This window comes from Prinia subflava, chromosome 1 (assembly GCF_021018805.1).
Source record: "Prinia subflava isolate CZ2003 ecotype Zambia chromosome 1, Cam_Psub_1.2, whole genome shotgun sequence".
Taxonomy (NCBI): Eukaryota; Metazoa; Chordata; class Aves; order Passeriformes; family Cisticolidae; genus Prinia; species Prinia subflava.
In genome coordinates this window covers 43,857,799-43,880,850 of record NC_086247.1, presented here as the reverse complement: position 1 = coordinate 43,880,850, position 23,052 = coordinate 43,857,799, and the positions used below count along the sequence as shown (strand labels likewise).

The window sequence follows — 23,052 nt, the reverse complement described above, 5'->3', positions numbered from 1 at the left end:
CAACTGTGTCTTTTAATTTTTTTGTTTGTTTGTTGGTGGGTTGTGGTTTTTTTTTTTTTTTTTGTTTTGTTTTGTTTTGTTTTGTTTTGTTATTTTTGTTATTTTATTCACAATGCTCTTTAGCTGCAGTGATTTTGAGACAAGCAACCCCATCATTTCACCCTGTGTGCTCTCTGAGAAAGAGGCTTTCTGGAGAGGGATTTAAGCAGCTGCTGCTTAGCAGAGAATGAAATTCAGACTGTTGGAGGGGGAGGAGACAGGGGGCAACAAACAACATTTGTTTAAAATCTGGCAGGAGCATCCTAATTAGATGAATTATTGAATGGATCATCAGGATTGCTCCCCAAAGTGCCATAGGGCAGGAGAGCCCTTAGACGACATGTTGATTTAAGACTGAAAAAATGATCCCAAAGAGCACCATCACCAAACATGGAACACTAAAGGCTCGTTTGTCTCAAAAATCACACTTCCCACTCAGCGCCATTGCTCACTTGCCATGTATATAAAGGTTGCAACAGTTAATCATTTAGACAGGGATAAATATTTATTCAGGGACTACCTTAACGTTGAATGTTATTTCCTCCATGACGTAAACTCGTTCAGGAAATGCTTTAGCCACCTCCTCCACACTGTTAAAATACTGCACTGGCTCCTTAATATCTCGGTCTTGTTCCAGCAGCTTAAACTGCCCTGAAAACAGATGATAAACAGAAGAATTGTAAGATATTTATATTGGACAACTGTCACTGTGGCAACTGCTGGCTCAACTTTTTCACCATTTTGCTCGGTCAGTTTTTCCAGTTATTAGCAACCAAAGAAGAAGACGAAAGATTGTAGAGTCTCCTGAACCTGCCATGAAAGACATCCACTTTCACTGGCTCAGAATCAAGAGAACATGTGGCAGCCAAAGTGAAATCAAAAAAGATTGTCTCTAGAAATAGTAAATAATTATGGAGGCATTTGCATTTGTGTACTTAATTCAGTGTCATAGTTTGTGTACAGATAGCACTTTTGGGCCTTTAATATTAAAAGTCTTACAGAAAGAAACCTCACCCATTACTACAAAACCCCAAAACAATAAACATTAGGAGTTTGGGGTTGTTTTCAGCATCATCAAACAGCTATTAAAAATGGTAGGCTAAACCTAAGCCCTTTTACCTCTGGGGTTGTCTAAGAATGGAATGGCGTCTAACTTTCCTTAATGATAAAGTAAACCCTTTGAGAACTTTAACTAATGTAAGATATTAAACCACACACATTTAAAACTCTTTTGAAGGTGTCTGTCCTCAGAAAAGCGCAAGAAAGAAGTGTTTCTTGCTAACTTTACCTCCCCCCAGCATGAAAACTTTGGCTATTTTCTATCTCTTGTAAAAGGCAAGAACTAACATGGAGGGAGCCACCCCAGGCAGACCTTCCAGGGACAGCCAGGCACATCAATCACCTGTGTGTACTACGAAAACAAAGCTTTAAAACTTTATTTTAAAAAGAGAGATAAGAAAAGTTGAGACAGCTTACTGTTTGCATGACTTAAGCTTAAAATCAGTGGAGTGATATTTCCAAATTTAGAAATGGTAACTACTACTAAGTTAAAGGCTGGTCTCAGCAAGACTGGATGTAAGAAACAATTTTAGAAAATGAGAAAAAGGTTGAATAAAATCTATGGTTAGTGCACCTCCTTTTTTAACCTGCAAATTTTAAAATTTACAATGCATGCACTAGATTATTGTTCCCAAATAGTGCTCAACTTAATTAAAATACAATCAGTACATGAGGATGTCAGCCACCTACAGAAATATTTTCTCACTCCTTCAGCATTCTTGTGCTCAACATGCTGTTGCCCCTTTACATCCCATCAGGCTTGAGACTTCTGTGACATACTTGGAGATTTCACCCACACTGAACTATTTCAGGCCACACAACAGCAGAAGACAACGCAAACTCAGCGAGCCCCGATGCCTGTGACAGCAAGCTGTCCCACCCCTCTGCCAGGTGTGTGCACACATCTGCACCTACCCACCCACCTTCCAGGAGAGGTGCCAGAGTAAGAGGCTCAGCACTGCTGCCCATCCCTAGCACTTGCTGCCAAGTGCACACCCTTTTAATCAGTATGTTAAGAGCTCTGTGGTTGTAACCCTGAGTATCAACTCGCGAGGCAGAGGACTTCCTTTATACCCTTCCATATGTTTTGTCTGTCTAAAGTGATCATGGTAGTTTTGAAGTATCAGCAGGGTAACTAGAGATGCTGGTATTTCTCACTGCAGGACTATTTTTCCAGTGTTTTAGTAACTTTCATCACGCTTCCAAAATCGGTTGAGTTTTCCCAATTTCGCGTCTGCTCCAGGACATGCTATGATTTGACATTCACTCAAGGCAATTCATGTACTTTGGAGACCAGCACTGGGGTAGAAGCCACAGGACTTTTGGTCTGACCTGAGGAAGCCCTTCCTGTAGTGTACCACTACAAGCATTCCTAGAAGCAGGAATAGCTTCTCTGGGTCAGACTGAAGTCTCAGGCAGCATCCCACCTCAGACAGGAGTAAGCATCAGTCATGTAAGGAGGTTGGACTTAACACACAATTAGCAATATTACCCAGAATCTCCTTCACAGCTCTCAGAGGAAATCATGGCTGAAGGATGCCCAGAGCAGGGAAGAGGGTTTGGGCTTAGCAGCTGCAGAGGTTTTCTTCCTTGTACATTTGTTTAATTGCTTACTGAAGGTATCAAAAACTTTCATTGTAGACATGCCCTCTTATCTTGAGAAATTTTGGTAAACTCTTTTTCCACAAACTTTAAAGTATCTCTGAGATTACAAACTGTAGGAGTGATAAAGCTATACCTGGCTGACAGTATGGATAGCCACAGGAAACCTGACAGCAGAACAAGCATTTGGAAAAATGCTTCACATCCTCAACAGAAGCATGCCAGCATACTAAAGCTGAATTCCTCAGCCTGTCCGCTTAGAGCCCTTTTGGATGCAAAGCAATAGAGGGGCCAGGCAGCCAACACATTTGGGCTAAGGGAATCTGAAAAATAAGCAGAAAGGCTGCTCCATTAACTGATGCTGGAAAGTTATGACTGATGCCAAAGCACGCACACGGAGAGATGCAGAGAGAACTGTGCTTTTTAATCCGTGGTCTGCCATAGACCATGAAAATCCTGTCTTCAGGATCTCCCTGTCAGCCACAGCCTAACCAAGAGGAAGATACATTCCCCAGCTGCACAGGTCCTTTCCCTCACAGGCACCCCACTTTCCTCTAAAAGAAACTGAGGAGTTGGGAAGCTGAGTGAAATCAGGTGCCCTTGTGCATGGAGTCAGGATGTGCCAGGACATCGTGTAGCAGCAGACTATACGCTGCACCAGGAAATATTGGACAGCACAGAGAAACCACTACTCTAAAGCACAGAGCCAGTAAATGTAGTCAGATAGTCACTAAGGGCAGGATGCTCTTTAATTTAACAGATGTCATACAGTGTTCCTTCACCATGGGCTGACCTGAGGCTGTGCTTCTTTTTGAATGTTATCCCCTTTGACTACTGACACAGCCACTGGGATGCAGCCCAATTGGGATTGCCCAATTTGGGATCCAGGGGTCTGAATTGCAGGATTCCTGGCTATGGCTGCCATTTGTGGCAAGCTGTGTCTAGAGTTTTTAATGGCAAAAAATCCCAAACCCAAACCACAGCAAGTTTATGTCACCTCAGACTGATCTAAACTCAGTGGAGTTACTTCTGATTTGATACTGCACAGAATGGAGGTGAATACGATATTGCACGGAAGCTATATAGTTTTTTGAAACTGTGATATAATGCAGTGATAAAATTCTGCTGGTTCATAAAGAAATTGAGAACTATCACTTCAGAGTGTGAACTGAGTTGGGCATAGTAACAAAGTATGAATTCACATGAGCAAGGAAGGAAAACAAAATACTGAAGAGTAATACATGATACGAAGAATACTCATGAAGCCCTTTGAACGAGACAGTGGTCTTAAATTCTAGGTTCTCTAGTTCCTCTGTTTGAAAGCATAACAATACTATTTTTCTGTGAGTGTAATATATTTAACCACAGCCACTCCAGTGACGAGACAAGGCCAGTTACTCCCTGCAACCCAAAGCTCTACAAAAAAAGTCTCAAATTCCTCAGCACAGAACAAACGCTTTAGGCTGTGTGCAACTGGGAGCAGAGTCTGCTCTTTACTGCAGAATTACACATTCCTGAAAAAAAAAAAAAAAAAAAAAAAAAAAAACCAAAAAAAAAAAAAAAAAAAAAAGGAAAAAAAGAATAAAAGAAAAAGAAAATGCTCATTGGGAGCTTTGGTTCGGTACAAAGCAACGCTCAGAGCTGTCTGTGTCGCTATCTGTGCCATCCTCCCCGTCCTTCAGCTGAGCCTCACAAACACAAAGCCGTCTGTGCCCTCACTGCTAATAAGCAGCAGTTCATGAGGAGGCTGACGACAGAGGAGTACACACAGATCCCAAAGCACAGAATAGAAGGGCAGCATTAATCTCTGCCTGTTACGAAATCAAGAAGTATGCTGTGCATGGGAGCTGTCAGTGCTAGATGTTAAAATGCCTCTTCCTTGAAAAAGATGGGTTTATAATTTGAGATTTTCTATAGACAGTTTTAAAAAGTTTATTTCCTCATTGAAAAAAGACGACTTTTTTATTGGAAGGAGAGAAAGAAGGGCTAAAGAGAAGCCTACAATACACATTTGAACCAGACGTCAGTAACTAGCAGAGAGAAAGCAGACAAATTCTTATTATGTTTCTCCCTGGTCTCCATTCAAACCTCCATAAAAATCAGACAGCACAGCTATAACACCGGTTTAATAGACGTAAGTATGGCTTGACTGCATGTTAAAGTGGAAATCTCTCATACTTTGCAAGAGGCACAATTTAATTGGGAGGCTTTACAAAATTGACAGCAAGCTTGAACAAACAACAGGGAAATTTCACTTTGTGTCAATTAGGAATTTAACAACAAAAAAAGCAAATATAAAACTAAAATGATACTTTTATAGAAGCTCACCCTTCTCTCTCACTAGCACAAAAAGAATAATGAAATGTTTCTGCAGTAAATCAGCGAAGGTTCAGAAAGATCAAGGATTCATAATACCTGCATGGTCCACTGAGCAGGTATGGCTATTCCTCTGCAGACAAATGCAAGGGAGAACTGAACAACTACTGCAAGCTTTATATCTCTTTATCTTTCTGTCTGGCCTCTGGCAGGCACAGTATTGGAACAGTTTCATTCTAGTATATATTATCTCTGTAGATTATAAATCCTTATTTCTCTGTGAAGGTACTTACAGCAAAGACAGTAAATCTACTACTGGTGGAAATGAGTCTGGAAAGCTAAAAAGGCAAGGAAGGACCTAAACCAGTGCTTATTCTCTAGTTTATGAAGGCATTTATTAAAACCCATTAGGAGCAGGAAGATTCAGTCCATCTTCCTTCTGGCCAGATTGGCCCTGGAATGGCTGTGAGCAGGGGCATTAATCAGCCCTTTCTGTCCCAGCTTCTGCCGTTTCCACTGCTGAGGCTCTTGCAGGCTTATATACGTTCCTAACTCCAACCCAGCTCATCCAGGTTATTTCTGTGATGTAAGATCCCCTGGTTTTCGCAGTGATTTACCCCTTACCCTCAAACAGTCCAGCGGTTTCCAGAAGTCCGGAGTGTTTCCAAAACAGAAATATTCATTCTGTACAGTGTCTGTACTGTACCTAGACCCAGGCAGTCTTTATCTATGGTAGGCGTTCACTGCCTGGACAAACAGTCAAGTTTTCATTGATATAAAAGCATGAGAGGACGTTTATGCTCAAACATCAAAAAGAAAATCTGGAAAAATAAACTCTGTTAAAAAAAAAAAAAAAAGGCACGTCATCAATAGGAAACATGGAAGGTCCCTGAGACATCTGCTCAGCTGCCTTAGCTGCTAAATGTTTCTCCAAGGAGGCAGGAGCTGTATTGTCTTTCAGCAGCTTTGATTACTTAGTGAGTCTCACAGCCCTCTACGAGACTGTGTGCAAGGCCCAGTGCTTCTCAAGAACACGCAGACGGCACAGCAGGGTAGCAAATACTGCAGAGGTTTATGTTTCATATTATTTGTTGACTGCATTTTAGTATTTCAAAGAACTGCGGAGCTACTCAAAAAGGAAAGGCTCTACCTGCCAGAATAACATCATTTTGGAAAAAGACAGTTCTTGCATACATTTTTCAGCATTCCTGTGCATAACACTGATAGCAAATTAGTTGTTTGTTTTGTTTTGTTTTGTTTTTTTTTCCACAAAATGATGATCTTTGATATAACTGGGCAGAGTTGAAGAGCATAAGCCAAAAGTACATTTCAGCCCATCTGGTTCTTAGATGCACCTGAACAGTCTTTATCTTAACTCTCCTTAATGCCTGATACAGATATAAATTCATTTTAGTGGGGGACAATGGAAGGAAATCTCAGTTTATGGTCTCCCCGTCAGCCCATCAACTAGATCATATGGTAGAGCTATTTCATCCCTAACTATTCCTTAGATAAGTTAGCCCATCAAGAGAGAGCATGGCAAAATAAAGACTCTAAAATAACAGATTAAGCTATAACACTTCAGCCTGACCTGCAATTAAAAAAAATTGTCAACTTTTAATTTAAATTGACATTTGCCAACATGTCTTTGCATAGCACCTAAATGCGGCATTTTGTTGTTGCAAGAAGTGTTGTCCTAGCAGTGGCTGTAGTTGCCTAGACCTGAGAAGAGGAAGAAGAACCCATCACAATCTTTGACAGAGCTATCATGTGGCTAACTGGGACCACAGTGTAAAAAATACTGAAGCTCTTTCAGGGACCTATCACTAAGCCAATGTGCAAGGGTTTGGAGGACATGCAGAAGTAAGGATGAGGGGCAAATAATGCCTTGCTTCCCTTTTCCATCTTTCAGCTTGTTGAAAGTGAGCATTTGTTCCCAGCTCTCCAGAGGAGAGAAGAGTGCAGGCACACTCAGCAGCAGAATCCCACTGCAAAGAGAGAAATTGCAAGTGTAAATGGAATTACAGAATGCTGTCTTTAACAGCAGGAGCAGACAGTAGTCCACAAATGGACTAGTGCAGGCAGGCTCACTGCTCACAGAGGAGACAGGAAAGTGAATCACCTGCTCTCTTATCTCTGAACTCTCCACTGAAGGAGCTGCTGATTTCATCTGAGGTTGGGATTTGGAAGCAAACTAACATGGATGCAGTGCCATGGTAAGTTCAACCCCTCAGTCAAAGAAAGAGCAAGATAACCCAGCGGCACAGGTTCACCCTTATCTGCCACACCAATAGCTTCTCAGAGCTATGGAAAAAAAGGCTTGGGGGCAGAGAGGATATTTTTTGGAGCTATTCATGAGAACTTTGTTTATTTTCACATTGTAGCCTGCTGAAGGCATACAGGAAACTATAAAAGGGGGAAGAATACAACAGGAAAAGACACTAGTACCTCTTCGGTGCACAGTTTCCACAGGATGACAACTGGGACACAAACTAGATTCATTCTTAAGGCATACTCACCTTGAAACAGCTGTCAGAAACCAAAATATTCCTTCTGTTTTTTAAAGAACTGCCTGTCAATACTTTTTCTTGAGGAGATGGGTGAAGAAGAGGACCTTCTATGTCCCAATCTATACCAAATCTTCCGGAAATTTTGGGAATGTATTAAAAAAACAGACAGAACATGAACTAGGGACAGATCTAAGTAAACATAACACAAGAAGAATTCATCAAGTGTACTGGAGCTAAACTTACAGCACTGCAAAGCAGAGGGCAAGGGACAAAGGCACATTCAGTCAGCAGATATTGTGTAACATTTCATGGGGAAGGAGCCCTGCAGAATGAATAGTTTTACTTCTTGGAAGTTATTATGAAGCCTTAAATGCCTTTATTCCTCACTGTGTCATGTCTGTGGCACAAACACCCAATCAAGCAAGAGAGAATGAGTCAGGCACCCCAACCTGGTGAGACGTGTCGAAGCAGAGCCTCAGCCCACTGACACATCACCTGTGCGTACGCAGACACCATCTGAGAGATCAAGGAAGGGAATCCAGCCAGCTTTCCCACACAGCAAGGCAATGATGGCTAATCAAACCCTCTAATCCTATGCTGGCAAAGCAAAGGGGATGGTACAGCCTAGCACTCTCTTTTTCCTTATCTTACTTTTATGATTCATAAGTAGCATAACAAAAAAAAAAAACAAAAACCCGAGAAAGATTCTGTTGGCAGCATAACAAAGAAAAATCAGTTCAAACAGTGACTGATGATAGCTTAAAGCAGATTTAACTCACAGATATTGCAAGAGAGGGAATTTTAGGTTACAGATGATGTAAAAAGACAGACAGGGAAAACAAGCCTAACCTCCAACCTTTGTTTCATAAGTTATTATCATCACAAATACAAGATTACCACAATGAAATGTTCCATTTTACAGGGTCACATGTTTTGAGTGTCTGGACTGTAAGTTAACTAGATTTAACTTACTGGATTATCATCGATCTAACCTGTAATTAGCATAATTTTCTTCTTTTCCCACGTGTTTCCAACAGACATGCAGAGTATGTTCCATAAGCAATGTGTTAGTTCACACACTCAATTTAGCATGAAGAGGACTCTGGTGAGTACCACACTGATTTTCCTAATTGCTGTTAACAAAAGCTGGTGAGTTTCCTGTCGAAGAGTAAGAATATAAAGACATACACATGAAGATGGGATGCTCTGCTGGTCAGTATCAGCACTTACCCTGATCACAGCTCAAAAAGGGATCGAGAGAAAGAGAGAAAAGTTAACAGAAAGCCCAACTAAACCAACCCAGAGCTTGCATGAAACAGTACTGAGCTGACTATCTTTTACAGCAGCTGCCAAATGACAAAAGCTTTCCTTGTATGAGTATGAGCATCATTCCCTACTGGAATGGAGTACTGGAGTGGATAACAGCCATGCAGATCTCAGTTATGGCAATGTTTAATAGTCACTGAAAGCTTATGGCTCCAACCTGCTGTAGCAGCATCCAGGATCCTTATGAGAACATCCAATAGAACAGCCTGCCACCAGAGAGCAAGACTTGTAAAGAAGGTAAAGACTACTTAATCCCTTACTTAGAAGCCTCTAGCAAAAACTACCAGAAAAGAAAATGAGCAGAATCAAAAGTGAGAACTCATACGGTTACAGTTCTTACAATACTTTGGAACACTTGCCTTACTAAGTAAATGCATTGCTTTCACTTATGCATTAGCATTGATTTGGGGCTAAAAATCAATTCTAAGGAGCAGAGACCGAGCTTAGATATGTCAATGCAAACTGAACATCAAACCTTGCACTGGGTGGCAGATAAGACCCTTAACAGAACCTTACACTGCTGTGCCCATAGATTTTTCTATTTTAGTGAAAGACATCACATACCTTTACAAGTAAGAAGCAACACAGACCTAATCTGCCCTTGGATCTGGTCATAGCTAGGTGATCTCCCCCCAGATCATCAGTATATATCCAACTCAAGACATACATACATAATAGAAATGGGTTGTCTACAACAGATTAACATTTAATTAAAGCACAGAAGAAAGTTGAGATGAGAGTAACAGCATAAACTCCTAGTTAACACTGGAAATTAATATTACTAGTTTCAAGCAGGTTCAAACAGACTATAGCAGAGTACCTGTTAAAGGTTGGTCAAGCATGCTGGGATTTTGTATCACAGCTGCATTGAAATATTTTGCCTTTATACCACAGATTACTCATCTCATTAAAACTGATTTCAGAAGAAACTATGAATGCGTAAGGTTTCCTCCTCAATGTTGACAGAGAAAATCCCTTTCCCTTTTATTTCAGAAAAAAAATGTAATTAAGAATTTGGAGAAAACACAATAACAAAATCTGTTCCTGTGGACTGATGTCTGCAGCAGCAACAATCTGCATGGGGATTATGCACTGCAAGTACCTAATGAGCACAGAAACCCAATGACATCCTTCCCTTGCCTCAGCAGATGCCTCCTCACAGAAAATCCGCCTTTCACTCCTGTCATTTTGGTTGCTAAACAGTGAACTTCAGTTCCTTGTGCAAATGAAGTGTCAATGAAAGAAACTGGAGCATTTTCTGAGGGTAGCAATATTTCAGGACCTGAGTTCCGTGCATCTCTAGAGGAACAGTTTCTTTTAGTTCCAGTGCCTAAGTTTGTTCAAAAAGATGAAAATTAATTTTTGCACTGACAGGAAGATAAAAACCAGACAGCATTCAGAAAAGAAACTGTGTTCACCTGTGGCAACAGAAAAATGTTATAGTGACAGATGGAAGAGGCTTAATTCTTAGAGAAACAGATGAGTTTGAAAACAGGGCTAATAATTTTAGGGGACCAAAATTTGACTGCACTGATGAGAGACAACTTCTGCAAATGAGAAACATGCAGGTTCCAGCCTCTGTGTCAGGCCTTCTCTGAATCCTATCATTTCACTTGGATTTAAAAGACTGAGAGGTTGCAATTATAGGGAGAGATTTAAGATGTGCAGAAGTGCATTTTTACCACAATATGGATTCCAGGGATTCTAACCACAAGCAAGTTGTGGATTTACACCAGACAACTTTTTTTGATTTGGTATCCATCTCTTAAAAAATAAATTTGCAAAGTGAAAGCAGCTCTCCCAAACAAATTCATACACATTCTTCTATTTCTTGCTAAGTCAAAACTTTCACTAAAATAGCAGCAGCAATCTCTGATCTTAATCATTAACTCGGCCTTACTGAGTAACAGTTTTTATTTATTTATTTGGCAAAACCTTCAAAGCCAGCACTCACCAAAACTCAAGCTCTTAATGTTTCTGCCACAGTGCAAAGACACTTTCTTCAACTGCAAACCCACCATCCTTTACACTTTCTGCTCTTTTGCTGACAGATCTTTTTCCTCCTGCTACTCCCACATGAGTATCCCCATTTCTGTGGTCTGACTTGAGCACCATTCATTGCCTTCTTGCTCACTGAGAGTCTTTTGTGCCTTTCAGGTTCTGACCCCATCCCGTGGGCACCACACTCTGGCCCAAGTGTAGGACGGTGTGTCCTCCACCCAAGGAGGGCAGTCACATCCACAGCACTGCCCCTGGCAGTCACTTGTGCTGCAGTAAACAAAGCCAAAGAAAAAGTGCATTCACAGAGCAGAAATCTTTAAAATGCACATAGATCAATTCTGTATAAAAAGTGCTTTTGTCTCCTGCTCAGGAACAGGTTTTTTAATTAACTGAATGGGAGGAGCTGTAAAAAACAGGAACAATGACTGAGTCAGAAGCTCAGTCAGTTCTCAGTAGCTTAACAGGGCTTTAACATGAGACAGAATAAACTTATTTCATTCAACAGTTAAACATTTTTATCAATGTGTAGAGAGACTTCAGAGCTGAGGCTTGGTATCCTGAAAGACTGTCTGTGCATTATAGAGCAGCTTATTGTTTCAAAGCTTGTATCTCATTTGCCTGCTGAATATATATGTAGTTTCTAGCAGAGCCTGTATTTTTTCCTCTTCTCCCCTCTCCGTCAACATAAATCTACTAAACTATTGTACTCAAATTATTGCAGAACTTGTCACTCAAACAAGTTCCCAACATTTGTGTGTCTGCAATGGAAAGAAGTAGTTGCTGTTATTCTATGTAATTAAAAAGACAATTTTCTTTGGAAAGGTATTATCACTTTGTATTGTCAATGCCTGTCAATGCAGACTATAGCTTAGTTTACATACTTACAACGTGTTTAAATTAGAAAGGAATTAAATTTATTAGGAAGGAATTAAATTTATTATAGCTCCGACCCTCAGTAATCATCACCAAGTTCTGAAAAAAAAGTTCACTTTACTTCTGGAACAAATTAAACAACATTTTAAAAACTGAAATGAAGCCAATTTCCAGAGAAACTCTTTAATTACACAATAGGTCTGGTTTATTCATCTGAGGTTTCCTGTCAAGGAGAGGATTCAGCTTTAAGTACATTCAAGCTACAGCTAAAATTACATTAAGAAGAATTTAAAACAAGTGTAGAGCCAAAATAATACATGATCTGAAAATCACCTTGATGAAGTACACATAGGAGTTTATGCTCCAAAAACTCTCATCTGTAATGCTGGAATATCTATCAAGCATACAAAGTAACTTGCAGCAAGCAAACATTTCTAATCTTTTTTGGTTTAGGATCAGCAGTCACGTTTGTATCACTGCCTCAGCTGAGAGGCAGAAGGTGTTTTGATCTTTGCATTCTGCATGAGCTAAGCCATCTCTTCACTCACTCCCTATGAACGCAACAGTTTGGCAGAATTGTCTGGTTTCCAGAACAAGAGGACATTGATTCAGCACTGTGCAATTTACCCACGAAGCAGACAAAGCTCTTGATAACAGCTCAAGATGAATGAAGGCAGCTTTTAAGAATGAGCATTTTGGCATATGTTCACAGCATGTGCTGAAGTGTCACCAGGAGAAGAAAAAAAAAAAGGGAAAAAAAGGGAAAGAAGAGATGAGCTGAAAAGGTGGGTGAATAGAGATGATGAGTAAGAGCACATTGCTTCAGCACTGCCACTTCATTTAATTTTCACTGCTACTCAAGAAGGCAACAAAGATGATAAATCTAAAATGCAGATCTAAGCAAGATATGCATCTGCCTCAGTTCTCTTGAATGCATTCCGTCACACACATCTTGTTTCGCTACCTTAACTAAGGAGGGTACCATCTAAACCTGTCTCTGGCAGTTCAACTTACCATAGCTGAATCCAAAAGGTATAAAGAAACAGAATGCCCAGCCAATTTTTCCCTCTTGTAAGATGCCTGCCAGCTTGCTGAGAGCCAAATGAAACCCGTTACTAGAGGCTGCCAGCCTAGCCTAAAACAGCTTGATGGAAAAAAATGCTACAGACTACACATGGGGTGGTTTAATTCCAAAAATGTTTTCAGACCACCACTTACGGGATTTTGTTTTCTCCATCTAAATGATAATTCATGAGTTAAAGAGTTGTACTAGTGAATATTTTTCGTCTTTGTGTTTCTATTGAAAACTTCTCACTAATATGGGGCACCTCCCGTTGAAAGGCATTTTTGCACCAATCCCACTTTGTATCCTTTCACTGAAAGGGCTGTGAAGTGGTAATTATCGGGGTGGCTGGCCTCCTGTCTTTGAGTGCACATGGTCTTCCCCAGCTGCTAGATTATCATGAGATATATTATTACATACTGATTTCCAAGTATAAAAGCTAACATTAGCAGCTGCAAATATTCCAGGGAAATTCTGTGTTTTAAATTTCTGCAGAAGAACTTGGTTTGTAAATCAAGGTGATCTTAAATCTGCCTCTGAGATTAGGAAAAATATTATTAAAATTTTCATTAAAAGAAAAAGTTATTCCTTGAATAATGAAGCTAAATCCATACCAGGTAGTTTGCCTTAGCACAGAGATTTAAAGTTGTAAATATGGCATGGATGGGAAAAAAGGATATTAGGGTTTCAGACAATTAGAATTGGTTACTGTAGGTATTTAGAAAGGGAGGCAGATGGTGCTTAGGGACCAGAAAAACTGGGACATCCTAAGCTAAAAGTAACTCAAAACCAAAACTTCATCATAAGATCAGTCTGCCAGAGTTACAAAGTTTTCCCAACAGCTTAACATAAAGGACTGCTTCAGTTGAGATTGCTGAACATAGGAAACAGAGAGACAAAGATGCTTGAAAACTCCTGCCTTTGAAATGACATCAATTATGCTCTTTGGAAGCACATTTTTCCTCAAAAAAGTCCAGTCCTTCCTTTTTTCAACTGCACTCCTGCAAACCCAGTAAAGCAAAACCAAACAGCACGCAGGGCCTTGACAGACACAGTGGCACAGTCGTCACTGTGCTGCAGCAGGTCACTTGGAGAAGGTTCACCTGCCCCAAGGAAGCAGACCAACACATCTTTTACCACTTCACTCTGCCACCTCCTTCTACCACGCCAAGCTGCACTGAGGGGACAGTGTCCCTGCCACCAAAACCCTGCCACTGAAAGGGAGGGTCTCAGCTTGGCCAGGAGTAGGTGCAGGGTTCACAGAAAGAAGCTTCAGTGCCTGCCTATAAATCAGCACAAAACACATTTAGTTATATCACAAGAAATACTGTGAGCACCTAAACAAAAGCCAGATACAACCCGGTGTACAATCTTTGTCTTTTTGTCTGCTGGGGGCTCTCTGATTGAGAGCTAGCAAAGCAGGCAATTCACTTTTCCTTTCTGCAGTCTCTCTCCAGGCACTGAGCACGTATTATTTTGGCCTCCTCAGCTACCCCTCAAGCTGGAATTGCCCAAGTGGCTGGGAGTCGGAATACCTACAGCAGTTACCTGATGTCTTACCCTGCACCATGCCGTGCCCCAGTGATGCACCCCTGCCTGCTGCCAGCTCCTCATGGCTGAACAGGCAGCTCATTTGCCAGCTCTAGGAAGACTCAGCTGGGCCAGCTCTCAGAAAGCAGTATGCCAGCTGACACAAGGCTTTCCTTGGACAGCAGTCAGAAAACCACTCTGCACACTTTCCATCTGACCCACATTAAAGGAGCCTTATGGTAGCCAAGCACCACGAAGTGACAAACATCTGCACCAAGGGAAAAAGGTGGCTGTTTTCATTTTCCAGAGTGGAGAAGATGAGTGGTACATCCAAACAGGATGAAAGCATACAAGTGTCACATCATACACTCCTGCTCTCCTGAGCCAGCATGTCTGACAGCAGTAAGGCAGGCATGGCAGCACCACCTTCCACCCTGAGCAGCACAGGATGCCTCCCTCCCAGGGACGCCCAGCACACAGACCTTGGTTGCCATCAGGTGTCAGGCTGCTGCTCTGTCCCCGCTGTTGTTAAACAGGCAAAGAAATGTTCTTACACATCCATGCGGGTATGTGGGCACACCCTACACGCTTCACTTCCAGGGTTTCTAGAGGAAGTCTGATCTGCAAAGCCTGCACACATCTTCCTGCAGAGCTGAAGGATTAGCATGGCCCTTTGCATTTTATTTACTCGCTCTTTCCCTGACAAACATCATGTCTGCCAACGCCTCTCTGCTCCCCTTCTCCCTCGTCCACAATTAATAAAGGAAAAACAAGCAAGAGTAAGTTTGAAATTATTTTCTGTGATTCTCCTCTAGGAAGTGGCATACCCAGGAATCAGGATGACCCAAATTTCATAGTAATCTTATGAAAACATACAGTAAAGAAATCTGTGCTACACAAAACAGTTATTCTACCATCACAGCTAGCATTAATATTTAGAGAAATCAACCTTTAAAAGCATTCTTCCCAGAGTAACAACAGAGGATAAGTTTATCCATGACCACAAAGCACACTAACTCTGACAATCAGTGAAAAAAGGAAGGTTAATTAGTAAATAAATTGAGCCAGATACCAATCCTTCACAACAAAAAACACTTACATATACCAGAAATATCAAAACCACGCACTTAAGATCTTCATACAAGATTACAGCATGAAGCTCTACGGGCTAATCCAGGAACACCAGACGATTTAATTACATTTTCTACTGAAAAAATTAAACCATATGCATAGCTCATCAGATCAAGCTTACTAACATGTGTCTGGTTTTGATATCCAACATCTGTCTGAAAATGAGATTTTCATTTCCCTTATGAAATCTGATTCTACCTCCATGGTCAAACAAGAAGCATTGATGGAAAGAAGCGAGTGAAAAAGAACAAGTATTGGGTCATCTCTTTTAGCCTTTTAGCTGAGAGTTCAATCTCCAAATACTAAAAATCTTAGAATAAAGTAATTCTTTCTTCACAGGTGAAGGCAATAGGGAAATGCAAGAATAATCAGATTTTTTTTCCCTCAAAAATATATCCTAAATCATCTTAATTTTCTTTCTTTATGTCTACAGCTAATAAGGATCTCAGCTGTTATTAGGCAATTTCTCCCATGCTGTAGTGCTCTCTCACTAGTTTAGGCTGTCTCCTTGAGAAACCCTTGCAGAAAGACTGCACATGTGCAATGTACAGACAAAGAAATGACACAGTGCTTCTGCTGGATCAGCTCATCTGTCACCTTCATCACCTGTCCCCTGCTGTTCCTGAGCAACACAAAGCACAATGAGCTTTAGAAACCTGCCCATCCTGAGCATCCAGAAATATTCAGTGCTCCAGCTCCTGTCAGCTGAACATCTATACAAAGGAGCACCATGGACGTGGTGATTTAACTCCAAAAAACACTTCCTGTAGGTGTTATTTTACAAAGTTGTAACACCAAAAGAAAAAAAGTGCTTTTCTGAAGGAAGAACACAAGCCTGCATATTCCATCTGTATTTTACCTTATGCTAGCAATTTGCTTGCCATGTTTTTCAGCAGCCTCCCCTCTTTCTAAAGGATCTTGAAGCTACTCTGGAAACTTTCTTTCACTGACTGTACAGACAAATTCTGTATTCAGAAACTTGGTTTAACTTTTCTGTCCCTCATACTGATCTGAAGTTTTAGAGTTCTTTCTTTTTTTTTCTGCAACAGAATTATTCTGAGATACTTTCCCCGTGCTTTGAAGCCTGTATGGGATGCCTTCAATCACTCAGTGCCACCAACTAGGCTTAGAAAACCCTACATCTTGATGGGCAGCTGGAGTTCAATCTACTCCTTTGTTTCATTCGAGCTATCAACCTGAATTTATTACATCCCTGGTACAAGCTCAATCTTTCAGCTACACTCAGAACTGTACATACCTCAGAATATTAAAAAAACCCAAACCAAATCAAACAAACAAACAAAACCCTCAAACAAAACAAACAAACAAACCCCCACAACTGCTCCAAATACAATCGTTGGGGCAGGGTAGCTGATTATGTATGGTCAAGGAACTGTGAACATGGAAAGCAAATTTTAAATCATTGCTCCACATCCAGCAGGACAGGAAATGCACAAGTATACACATCTTATATGTTATTTGAAGGAATTTTAAATCACTAGTTATTACGGGTACAATTTTCTATTTCCATAGCAGACCTGAGAAGCTTTTCAATTAAGAAAAAAACACCCCAAAACACAAGCCTACCTTCAGACTGAACTCAGCATGCTACAAAAGTGTGAACCATTCAACATTCCCAGGAAAAAATGATATAGCTAAAAATTAATTCTGCCAACTCTAATTTCAAACCTCTACAAAGAAATCATTATGAATGTTCACTCATACCATTCACCCACACTTACACTAATAGCCTGTATTTGACTACAAATTTCCTGTGATGGAAATGCAATACATAGCAGCAGCAAAATATCTTGCCCACACGACTGTCAATTTAGCAGAAAAAATTAACCTGCATCCTCCTGGTTCAGGAAAAGTTTCATCAATACACATTGGACAGCAGGGTCTGGAGCTGTGAGTATGTTCTTTTAATGATTTCCAAGCAGCATTTGCTCATTACATTACTTAAAATAATAGCCCAACTCTTTCAGGGTTGATAGCTTTCTAAAGATTAAACTGCTTTATTTCAGCTTCCATCCAGCAACAGGAGTAGGAAATCGCTCTTACACCAGAAGGGGGTTTCTTCTGATGAAGCAATTAACAAGATAATCCAAGATGCTGCAGCATTTGGAGAAGCCAGCTAGCACAAGGGGCACATTGTTAGAAGCCCCCTGCCTTGCAGGGGCACCCTGGCTCCCCTCAGGGCAAGGGTTCAAAGGCTTTACACAAAGCTGTGGAAGGGGCAAGCTGCAATTTACCCTCTGCCCTGTTTTTTCTCCTTGCCTGGGGTGCCAGAGCTGATGCCTTGGAGACAGGTTTCAAGGATCAAGTCTCCACCTTGACTTTCTGCACTCTTCTGGCTTGACTTTCCTGAAGGCTGGTGGCAGAGAAGGGGTTGGGGCAGCCTTTCCTTCCCTGTCAGGGCTAGTCTCACAGGAGCACACAGTTCAGGGTAACACAGAAGGGAGTTTTGTTTCCACTTGGCATCAGAACTGATACCGAGAGTCAAAGGGAGGATCAGCACTGAAGATTCATTTGTATATCAAGGGGAAATCCAGAAGCCATTGAAATTGTTTACAGCAGGTTGAAAGAATAATACGAAGAACAAACATTGTGCTGACAGATATCCAGATGGCTTTTGCAGGCAAATCTCAATGCCTTTAGTCCAGCTAAGGCTCCTTAACATTTACGTATCACCTCAAGATTTTATTTCTAAAATTTATTAAGCACCAAATGATGAAGGTTTCAGAGAAATGGGAGTCATCATGCCTTCTCCCACCCCTCCCAACTCTGCTTTGTGACTGAATTGAATTTACATGGCAGAGCAAAATGGTTCAAACAACTGGTGCAGATGACAAAGAGGGGAATGGGGAAAAAGGTGTAATACACTGGGGAACTAAAGGATGCTGATTATGCAGCCCTGTGGACAGGGCTTTTCTGTGACAGAATTTCACAGAATTCCTGCAGTTTCACACTGCCAGAACAGGCTCCAGGAAGTTTGGAAAAGGCAAATCACATATAAGGTAGGAGAAAGCAGGTCCATCACCTTGTATTCAAACACTTAGTTCTTCCTACATAGACTCACCTGGCAATTTCTACTGTTATTTGAAATCCCTGTATCTAAGAGGATGATGGCAAGAGATGTTTCCCTACCAGACACAAGAGCAAGTCAGGAGTGATGTGTCAAGGAGTTGCAGTATCCCACTGGGACTACTCTCCTGAGTGGGAATCAGGCACAAGTATCCAGACTCAAGACAAAGAGCCATGAAAGTTGAAAATATTCATCCACTATTCATCGACATCCGATTTATGTGAAAAAGAAGTTTACTAGGCAATCCCTTTATTTCCATGGCTTCCCCATTTTGTGATACCAAAATTCCCTGGGTTCTGTACCAATGCATTCCTGGCCACATCATTGAGCACTTTTTTATCCACTGGATACAGACAGAGTATAAACACTTAACATTTTTCAGCCTATCCAAATAAATCATTCCAGTCTGCTGCTAGAGGTAAGAAAGGGTGAAAAAGTAGCACTGAATCCTTCACCTGCATGAAATGGCAGTAAGCTAAAAACAGATTTATAAAATATTTATAATATATTAAATATAATCCTTAATCCGCCTTCAAATCAAAGTGATGTTGAGATTCACCAGTGTTTAGAGATCCCAAGAGATTTATTTGTGAAAGGTTGGCTCAAACTCAGCTAAATCCTCCTTCTTTGTATTTAGCCAGTTTGGTGACCTGGTAACTATCAAAACCATAAATTTTAATGAGAAAAATATCCAACCACCTCCAGCACATTAAGGTTCTGTAACAAACATGAAAAGGAAAGGAAAGGAAAGGAAAGGAAAGGAAAGGAAAGGAAAGGAAAGGAAAGGAAAGGAAAGGAAAGGAAAGGAAAGGAAAGGAAAGGAAAGGAAAGGAAAGGAAAGGAAAGGAAAGGAAAGGAAAGGAAAGGAAAGGAAAGGAAAGGAAAGGAAAGGAAAGGAAAGGAAAGGAAAGGAAAGGAAAGGAAAGGAAAGGAAAGGAAAGGAAAGGAAAGGAAAGGAAAGGAAAGGAAAGGAAAGAAAGGAAAGGAAAGGAAAGGAAAGGAAAGGAAAGGAAAGGAAAGGAAAGGAAAGGAAAGGAAAGGAAAGGAAAGGAAAGGAAAGGAAAGGAAAAAGAAAAGGTGTTGGTTCACAGAAGCTGGGGGGAGGGGAGACCTTTTCAGCAGCAGATGAATTCAGTGTTCAGAAGAGGCCTGAATCTTCCACACAGGCAATGTGTTTTGTGTGGTTCCCTGCACAACTAATCTGTTGTTACTTATTCTTTTTTCCTTCAGTATAGATGGACCCTGTGTAGCAGGGAACAGGGTTTTGGAGAACAGCCCTCATTTTGTTCAGTACAATACAGCCTTCTCAACTCCTAAGGCTGCCACTTGAACCCTCAAACTGTACACAGGCGAGAGGAGAACAATTTTGAAATTAATAAAGGAAATAACTGATTTGAGTCTCCTTTGGGTGTAATGTCATATCCCAGCTTAAGGGCTAGTAAAAACTTTTACTGAATATTTTTCACACCTGGTAGTTTATACAAAGGCTCCCTATGGGTATTTTTCAACTTTCCCAAGAAAAGAGACAGTTGCTATTGTCCTGAACAGATTTCCCATCAGATGTTTGGTGAAGATCAGAGAGGAAAGGCATTACATGTCTGCTTGGACATGACTAATTGGCATCACTGCAGACTGGTGGATACCTTCATTTATGTAAGAAAAAGATTTTAAGCCTTATCAGTGACATTTTAGATCAGAGCCAAAGAACCTTTGCTGATCTACCATGAGTCACCCAGATTAATACTTCCCATAACAAATTTTGTAGTACTGAAAGAAGTATAAAAGTACCCACAATAATCCAGAAAAAAAGCCTACCACTGAAAGCCATTTTTGGTGAATGCTGATGTTTTTATATCGCAACACCCAAGAACACAATTCACACACTAAATCTGTTCCATGTAGATAAAGTTTAACAGATTTTTATCCATAAAGGCATAGAGACATGCAAGCACAATTCCCAAAAGATGAAGGAATTCCCATTCTCATAGTTAGAAATGAAAGGAGTGGGCTGGAGAGGGAAATGACTGTAGTTAAAACTGTCAAGGAGTCTCAAGGAATGAATACGCATTGCCTGACCTGAATCTATTCCAGTTTCACATGGTACAAGAACAGAACATTTGTTTCCATAAGAAAAACAAAATAGTAAATGTGTTTCCATGGCTTTCCTGGGTAAAGCCGCATTTGAATTTACTTTGAGATAGCGCTTTTTGTAAAATGGTTTGGTTACTATTAAATAGTTCGGAGCACTTCAGGCTGGTAAAGGATAAAGCAGTTGGCTCACTAAAGCAATACTGCTCTCAAGTATTGTAAAATAAACAGAAAGACACCTTTAATTTCAAGAAAAAAACCAACTGAACATGATCAGCAGGAGACCTCAGTTCGTACTTCATTAAACAGGATGGAATTTATCGCTCAGTAAGGAAGTTCAGGATGTCAAATTTTTGCCATTTGGTGCAAAGCTGGACACCGGTGTGCAAAGCAGGTGTGACAGAGTGCAGCGTTGTTCAAGCATGCTAAAGCAAGAATGTCCTGTGAACTCCTTCAGAGCACTACGGCTTCATTTATTCATTTGGCATCTTAAAGTCATACTTGTCAGCTCCAGGTCTCTGAACCCAAATGCTCCCAAACACAGTACTGGCACTTCGTGCGCTTGCCCCTGAGGAGAATGTATGACTAACCTACCTTGTAAGGACACCTACGCTGAGCTACGAGACATGGGATTCACTCTTGTACGAAATTCTGCACTGAGAGGTATTGAATTTTATCTTTTATTAGCAACTCTTGGCAACTGTCATTATCAGCACTGCAACAAAGAATTGTGGAACACAGAAAAGGAAAAAGAAAGATGGGTGATATTAATGGTTATATCTACCAAGAAACTAAATTCACATAAAATTATAAAATTATGAAGCTTAGAAATCATGATCTTTCAGCTACAAATTGGAAGCTCTATCCTATTTAGCACAGTGAATCTATTCTATTCCAAGAAATGAGGGGAAAAGAGTTGAGGTGAGGATTCAGAGGAAGCTATTTGGCATCCATCCCAGAGAACTGCTAAGCCCTCTCTTTCTACCCCTGTCTGAAGCCCCAACCCACCATAACATAAAGAAGAGTTTCCAATGAATCAACTGATGCCCCAGTTAAGAGGGAAATCTGGACCCACACTTTTAAAATAGGAAACAATGGGGCTTAAGGATATCAGGGTCATTACATCTGATAGCAAGAAAGTTTGAGTGTACAGATAGTTTACGGGAGGTGGTAAGAAAAATAGGAAAAAGGCTGTTTATTCTTAAAAAAACCTCCAAAATAGTTTCTGCTTTGTGAAAACCACTCAGCTGCATTGTGAAAAATTGTGGATGTTTGGGTAGCCAAAAAGGCAACCTGGAAGGGTGGGGAAGATTTTGTGGGTGGAAGCGAGACAACAAAGAGGTTGACAAAGAAAGAAAACTGTGCACATCAGCACAACTACTCAGATGAACTTGAGTATTCCCAGCTTGGATGCATAAGAGCTTAAACCAGTAGAATCTAGTTTTCACAAGTTCACAGCCATGAGCAGAGAGACCTTCTCTCTCCAGAGAAGGGAAGAGAGGGGGAGGAGAACAAGCAAGTTAGCCAAGGAAGGCCATCTGTTAAGTGAACTTCAGCTATGAACTCAAGACCTGCCCTTACGAGGCTGAAACATTCACAGAAGTGTCCAGAAAACGCCAACAGCTAAGCAGAAAAATTCCTTTAAATCAACAAAACTGTGAGAAAAAAATAAACATGGAGGTGTCTTATTTTAAAATAAATGCTGTAGCCACTTAGTCACAAATTAGATACAAAATAAGCCTTACAACCAATTCCAAAGCAAAACATTCTTAGTAATTTCAAAGGTGAATTCTCATCAATTAGGAATAAGTGAACAGTTAAATGGTATGTACATGCCAAAATTTCTCCTGGCAGCATTTGTGAAGTTTAGGAAGAACTATTTTGGAGAAATACAAGAAGAAAAGGGAGTGGGACAAAAAGCCTCCCACACATATCCCCAGCTCCTAGCAGAAAGGGAGAAAACAGCAAACCTCAACATCAGCTCCAGATTTCAGGCAGTAATTCAGAAGGTTGGGACACATGAGAAACAAGATGGCTACAACCTTTACCACTACACCTTGTGGTACACCATCAAACTTCCTTTCCCACAAAAAGAAATGTCACCAGTGTACTGCAGGTAATAAAGACTGGTTCATTCCTTTCCTCATCTTGCTGTCCAACTCTTAAGAGCATCTCATAAAACAAGAAAAACATCAGAATATAATTGTCCATTTTAAAGTAAAGTTCAGTACTAGAGATTCAGCATGTAGTAATAAGCAGGAAATAAAGGGGAGTGATGTCTGTCCTTACAAGACAAATCTGTAATGTCCTTAATCAGACAGGGACCTCTGGAAGTCATGAACTGCTCAAAGCAAGACTAACTTGACAGGTGGAGCACAGCACCCAGTTCCATCAGGGTTGGAAGGTGTCCAAGGACAGACACTTCA

At 40.7% G+C, this 23,052-nt stretch overlaps 1 protein-coding gene across 2 annotated transcripts in view; it reads right to left on the bottom strand.

Moving 5' to 3' along the window:
• Positions 1 to 23,052, bottom strand: part of GAREM1 (GRB2 associated regulator of MAPK1 subtype 1) — a 102,545-nt gene that overhangs the window by 24,081 nt on the left and 55,412 nt on the right. Inside the window, exon 3 of one of the 2 annotated variants that reach the window (XM_063394870.1) lies at positions 560 to 690. The exons of the other annotated variant lie outside the window; for it this stretch is intronic. Coding sequence (XP_063250940.1) covers positions 560 to 690 — 131 coding nt within the window. The remainder of the gene's footprint in view (positions 1 to 559; positions 691 to 23,052) is intronic. 2 annotated transcript variants of the gene reach the window in all.